Genomic DNA, 7,266 nt, shown 5'->3' on the forward strand with positions numbered 1-7,266 from the left:
CGGATCACTTCATTGTGCCATACGAGCGGATCTCCGATCTGACCGTTCAAGCGAACCACTATACTGTCCATTCGAGCGGACCACTAAGCTTCTATGGCCCAATAAACTATCCTATCAATCTATCTCTATACAATCACATATTTTCTCGTATTTTGTGCCCTAATCTATACATTACAACGTAAGACTCGATCCAAGACGAAATCAACAGATGTAGTGCACTAACACCATGGCAACAAGCTTATCGACTTCATCTACCATGTTCACTTGTTGAGCATTTTCCTTCTTCTTGGGAAGCTTGCATTCGCTAGCCTTGTGGCCTTGCTTTTGACAATTATAACAAGTTCCTTGGAACTTCTTTTTCCCAACTCCTCCTTTAGGACCAAGGTTGGAGTGTTTCCCATGACCTTTCTTTCCACCTTTTCCATTGTTTTTCCCTTTGAAGATTGGCCATGTTCAACAAGATTGGCCTTCACTGTTTTAGGACCATTAATCCGTTTCAAAGCCAATTTGATATCTTCTTCAATACGAAGACAAAAAACGAGATCTTCAATGGTTATCTCCTTTCGCTTATGCTTGAGATACTTCTTGAAATCAACCCAACTTGGTGGCAGTTTTTCAATCATTGCCGCAACTTGGAATGTCTCGCTGAGGACCACTCCTTCCGCATGAATTTCATGAAGAAAAACTTGCAATTCTTAGACTTGGCTCATGACAGTTTTAGCATCTATCATATTAAAGTCCAAGAACTTAGCCACCGCGAATTTCTTAGTGCCAGCATCTTCTGTTTTGTATTTGCGATCCAACGACTCCCATAATTCTTTGGCAGTCTTGGCTTTGCAATACACGTTATACAATGTGTCCACCAAACCATTCAAGATAAAGTTGCGGCACAGGAAATCCGAATGATTCCAAGCATGCATCGCGCTCACAGTTTGAGCATCCATTTCCCTTTCATCAACATGGGGTTTAGGTTCAGTCAAGAACCGTGCCAGATTCAGCGTGGTCAGATAAAAGAACATCTTTTGTTTCCACTGTTTGAAATTCACACCATTAAATTTCTCTGGTTTTTCAGCATGCGAAACTGCATTAGGCAGCGGTGCAACCAGACCGGTTGTGACAGCAACAGCAGAAGTCATGACAGCAGTGACGACTGTAGAAACAACATTGGTCACGGGGGTTTCCATTCTGCAAAGAACAAGAAGAACAATCAGAAGCGAGTCTGTTTAAGTTTGTTAGAAAAAAATAACCATTGATCAGAACTGCAGATTAATCAGAAGTAGAAAAATAAATTGCAGAAACAGTAAGCGATTGAACCGGGCTTGTGTTTAACACAATTCCCTTAAACAGATTCGTCGTCTGTTCCAAAAACCCAGATTAATCAGAAGTAGAAAAATAAATTGTATAATTATTTTGAACTTTCGGACACTTAAGTTTTTATTTATATATTTAATTTAAATTCTCATCTTCCGTTGTACATTGTGATTACTGATATCTATCTTCACACATAAACCCCAAATCCAGGCCCACCGAGAAATCATGATGTCACATTATTAATTCCAACTGCTTATCACACAAGAGTCTAAACTTATATGATGAAACATTCGCAACCTTAAAATTCTCAATCAAAATGAAAATTATAAATTTCCACAACCTCAAAGTTCTTTGTACAATAAATTCACAATATTATCTCGCTAATTGGATTCTTTATAATACACCACATTCATGTTACAAATGTATAGATAGGTTTTTCAGCAACTGTTAAGCATTGTGTAGAGTGGGATAAATATGTTGAGGCAGACGAGGCTTGGCTAAAGCCACCAATGGCTTTGCTTTTGCTAAATCTTGTAGGTTCTCCCTGAGATCAACATGTGGTTCGTTAGGGGGCAACTCCCACATGAACCCTTGTACGAGCCTCGCTAGAAGCATTGTGGTCATGGTCGAGCCCAACAGCACTCCTGGGCACCCACGCAAACCAGTGCTAAACGAAAACGTGTGAAGGTTGTGATCGGTTAACACCACTTCCTTATCACCTTTCATGTGACGGTCTGGATTGAAAGTTAACGGGTCATCCCAAACTTCAGGGTTCCGACTTAGCCCGATACGACTCACCATCACGTGGCTTCCCTTTGGTATAAGGTATCCCGCAACAGTAGAGTCAGCAGTTGTCACGTAAGGGAGGTTGAAAGGTGCAACTGGGTGCAACCTCAGAGCCTCCTTTACACAAGCTTTGATGTAATTGAGATGATGTAGATCAAATTCATGAACCAATCTATGCTTTCCCACCACCAAATCGAGCTCATGGACAGCTTTATCGAATATCTTCGGATTGTTCATCATCTCCGCCATCGCCCATTCAGTGTTATTTGAAACATTAACATAAGCTGCAAGAATTAGATCCTGCGGTACACAACAATAACTAATCAAAATCTATCAAACAAAAGAATGAGTGATATCTTCAAAGCAAAGAGATCAAATTTTTTTGTTAATCATACAAGGATCTGGGCTTTTATTTCGCTAGCATTTAGTCGCGGGTTATTAATGTTGATGAACACGTCTAATAAGTCATCTTGTTTTGTCCTAACACCATCTTTCCATTGCTTAATCCTCTCATCAATCAAAGAATCTTGATGTTTTCGTGCGGTGAGAATCGCTTGCCTTATGCTCTTCTCATGCCCATCAAAATCCGTTATCCATCGCAAACACGGTATGTAATCCGTCACACAAAACGCGTAAACGTAAACAAGAATTATGGAAAGTGAATCAGCATGCTCAATCTCTTCTTCCCCAGGTCCACCATCTGCTCTCCCTTTACCAAAATACCTACTCCCGAATATGAGCTTTCTTACCATGTTGCTCGAGTATTGTTGCCCAACAATCCTCACATTCACCAAACCTTTGGTGACCCCAAGATTTGTCTTGCATTGGTTGTAAATGTACCTGAAACACTTGGATGCCGAAATTAGGAGAGTAAATGAGCTAAGTTGCTCTTGAACTACTCGAGATTGTCTTTCTAAAAGTTCGAATCAAGCCGAACTTAAACGAGCTCGAAACTTTTAAAACAAGCTTGTTTAATAAACGAGTTCGAGCCAGAAATTCGAGCTCCAGCTCGCTCCCTAGCCTAAACGAAACTATTATTTAAGTATGTTTTGATTAATATATATATATATATATATATATATAGGGGAAGGTTGTATGCAAAACAATAAATATTGCGAGAACACGCAGAATAAAATGAATCACTCATTTTTTTCAATCCTAAAAAACAAAAACGTAAATGAAAATGTTATAAATGTAAGATTTATTGTTTCTCATACTATTATCTAAAAAAATATGAAAAATCTTCAGTGTATAAATAACCTACACACATGTAGTTATGTATAGGCTAAATTACCTACATGTATGTAGACTATGTGTAGGGAAACATAATAGACGTATGAATGTAAGAAACATAAAATTTAAGAAATATGAACCTTATATCCAAAGATTTAGTGATTTTGAAATGTTCTTTTTGTTCTCGCAATAATTAGTGTTCTCTAATGATTCGTATCGTATATGTATATATATATATATATATATGTGTGTGTGTGTGTGTGTGTGTGTGTGTGTGTGTTGTAAGGTTCATGCGAGAACCACCTTTATTGCGAGAATCGCGAGAACCAATGTGAACACAACCTAAAATAGCTAAAAAAAACCTAAAAAAAAACTAACCACCCTCCTCCCCCCCCCCACCCAAAAAAAAAAACATAACCCTCCCCCCCACCCCTCAAAACCCTAAACCCCCCCCCCCCTCAAACTAAAATATTAAAAACTAAACCCCCAAAAAAACTAAAAAAATCTAAAAAAAAACTAATATTTTTTAATATTTTTATGTTAAAATCGCTACTTTTAGTAGCAAATTTTTTTTTAAATTTTGGCTACTAAAAGTAGCGATTTTTTATAAAAATTATTAAAAAAACAAAATTGTGTGTTTTTTTAGCTATTTTTAGGCCTTTTTTTGTTGTGTTCACATTGGTTCTCGTGGTTCTCGCAATAAAGGGTGGTTCCTAACGTATCTTTGTCCTATATATATATATATATATATATATATATATATATATATATATATATATATATATATATATATATATATATATATATATATATATATATATAATTAGGTTCCAACGTGAACAAAATCCCAAGAGTGAACTGATCTGGGCCCTTCATTTTTATGATCTTGTGATTAATGTGAGTGACATGATGGTAATTATTTAGTTAATTTTTTCCACTTAAATAAATACAAAAAGGGTATATGTGTAATTTCAATCTTAAATTGATTGCATAAATCTCTCACAAATCAAGTAATCAATTATCCTCTTAAATTGATTGCATAAATCTCTCACAAATCAAATCAAGGATTAGGAAAGGTGTAACTTAATTAAATTATTAGAATAACTATTTGTTTAAATGCGATGTACACATGCGTATTCTGATTTTGCCTCTTTTTAATGCGATGTACACATGTGTATATCGTCTATTTTTGTGATATCTCTGAATATTTTTTTGTATTGAATCTTGATGTACACATGTGTACTGTTCTATTTATATCCAAGTACACATGTGTATACCGCTGAAATATGAAGGTTACGTGGATCTTAAAAATCAAAATTTGAATTCTGGTGATGAAATCTGAAATAAAAATTAAATTGAAATCTGGTGATTTGTTGCTTGTTTTGATAATTATCTTATTAATAAATAAACATAATGTAGATAATGAATTTAAATTAGGAAAGATGTAACTTAATTCAATTATTAAAATAATGATTTAAATCTAATTTTTTATATAATTACAATCCTACCCTTAACAACTAAAAAGGAAATCAAGGGTCCATATATGTTCGAGCAGTTCGCTCTTGGGAGGTTGTTCACGCTGGAACCCTACCCTATATATATATATATATATATAGGGGGCCGCTAGAATGAGAACCACCCCGAGTTGTAAGAACCGCGAGAACCACACCATCCGGGTCGCCGTTTACCAAAATTTTTTTTTTACAACTAGATGTGTGTATTATAAACACATCCGTAAAAAAAAATTTAAACGCCGCGGCCGAGGGGGTAGTTTTTTACACCACAATTTTGGTGTAAAAAAAAGAAAACAAAAAAAAATAAAAACACCAAACTTGTGGTGTAAAAAACTACCCCCTCGGCCGCAGCGTTTAATTTTTTTTACGGATGTGTTTATAATACACACATCTAGTTGTAAAAAAAAATCTTGGTAAACGGCGACCCGGATGGTGTGGTTCTCGCGGTTCTTACAACTCGGGGTGGTTCTCATTCTAGCAGCCCCGTGTATATATATATATATATATATATATATATATATAGGATTAGGATCATGGGTGAACAACTTCTTGAGAGTGAACTAATCTTGGTCCTTGATCATTTTTTATATTAAAATGGTAAGATTGACATTAGCCAATTACTTTTAATTAAAATCACTTAATTTTCTCCTCTCTTAACTCTCTCTCTCATTTTTTATAATTTCTCTATTATTTTAATTATAAGAGATTAAGGGCTAATGTTTTTTTTAATTAAACTGTTATGTTCCTTTTAAAATTAAATATTAAACCTAATTAAATTATGATTTTTAACATGTGTATACAGGTCAGTATATAAAATAGTTATACATTTTTGTATTATTACATCTTGTTTTCACGGGTTAGTATAAACCAGATTTATACACTTGTGTATTATTCAAGTACATATGTGTATACGAGTCGGTATATACCAGACGTATACACCTGTGTATTATTCAAGTAAATAATGTATACATGTGGATGTATCTCAGACTTATACACTTGTGTATTACTACATATTGTTTCCACTATAAATCTTTTCATCAAACATTGATCTAATACATATATGTATAGAGAATGTAATTAAATATGTTTAATTGTGTTATAGCTGGAACAATATTTGATAATGTTTGTATTTTTTTTGAAATTATGAAACATTAAGTTAGGTAATATGTAAGAGAAAAAAAATATAGAGAATGTAATTAAATATTCTTTTAATTGGAAAGAGAAATCAGGAGAGAGAAAAATTAGTTAATTAAATGAAGATAGAAATATACAATTATACACTTGTGTCTATTAAAATACTTGTAAGTTATAAAAGATAATTACAATCTTGTCATTAAAAAAAATCTAGATCTAAAAAATCAATGGTTAAGATAACTTCATTTTGTTCACAAATTAAATCATTGTTCACTCATGAACCCTACCTTATATATATATATATATATATATATATATATATATATATATATATATATATATATACACAATTTAATTATTTCATTATAATGTATTCAAATTAGCTAATATATGATAAATGAACCATGTTCAAGCTTTAAAAGTAAAGCTCGAAACTACCCAAGTTAATTAGCCGAGCTCATCCTCTTGGGAATAGCCTAGTGGTGTTGGTGAGTTTAGATAGAGCTTAGGATAAGAGAGATAAGAGGTTCAATCCTATGGTGTGCAACATTAGCCATTCAAAATAAAATAAAAAATAAAATAAAAAATTAGCCGAGCTCAGCCTCTCGGCCTATTTTGTTTACACCCCTAATTTAATATGCTCACAAAAATACCTTAGTACATTATCATCTTCTTCGTTTCGCTTGTTTAAAAGCCACTTATGCCTAGCGACCGAAAGAATCTCAGAGGAAATAATTTTTTTCATCATCTTCCAGTGATCTCCCATTGGAGCAAGGGCGGTGTTCAAGTAACCACCACTCGTCAGATAAGCTGACATGGAATCAGGCCTAGACGAGAAGATCCTATCTGTGTCCTTCAAAAACTCGAGAGCGATGTTTGGATCACTCACAGATATGACATACACGTTGCCAAGGCGAATGCATAGGATGTTGGTGTTCGTTTCGTCCATCATCCTATGAATCCATCGAAACGTGGGCTTGTTTCGTAGCATGCTGATTAAGCTGCCGATGTAGGGCAAGGGTGTCGGGCCAGGAGGAAGAGGAGGTCGGAGTTTGGAAGTGGTGAACTTGTTGAGAAAGAAGGATAACAAGTAGAAGGTTGACATGAGGAACAGAATGATGATAATCATGGTTTTAACAACAAATTCAATATTGTTGGTTTTATTCGTGTTATAGCCTTATAGAGTATTTATAGTGGTGGTGTGTGTTGATATTTTAGACCAAATCGTTTTCATAGTGGTTTAGTTAAATTAAAATATTTCTTGTCAAATTAGAGAAAAAGAAAAATG

At 34.3% G+C, this 7,266-nt stretch overlaps 1 protein-coding gene across 1 annotated transcript; it reads right to left on the bottom strand.

Moving 5' to 3' along the window:
• Positions 1–1,758: 1,758 nt before the first annotated feature.
• LOC110941829 (tryptophan N-monooxygenase CYP79A68) lies at positions 1,759–6,927 on the bottom strand. Its single transcript, XM_022183504.2, has 3 exons — positions 6,632–6,927; positions 2,493–2,937; positions 1,759–2,397 (listed from the first exon to the last, which is right to left on the bottom strand). Exons 1-3 carry the CDS (start codon positions 6,925–6,927, stop codon positions 1,759–1,761), a joined length of 1,380 nt encoding a protein of 459 aa, XP_022039196.2.
• Between the last annotated feature and the right edge of the window lie 339 nt (positions 6,928–7,266).

This window comes from Helianthus annuus, chromosome 2, assembly GCF_002127325.2.
Source record: "Helianthus annuus cultivar XRQ/B chromosome 2, HanXRQr2.0-SUNRISE, whole genome shotgun sequence".
Lineage (NCBI taxonomy): Eukaryota > Viridiplantae > Streptophyta > Magnoliopsida > Asterales > Asteraceae > Helianthus > Helianthus annuus.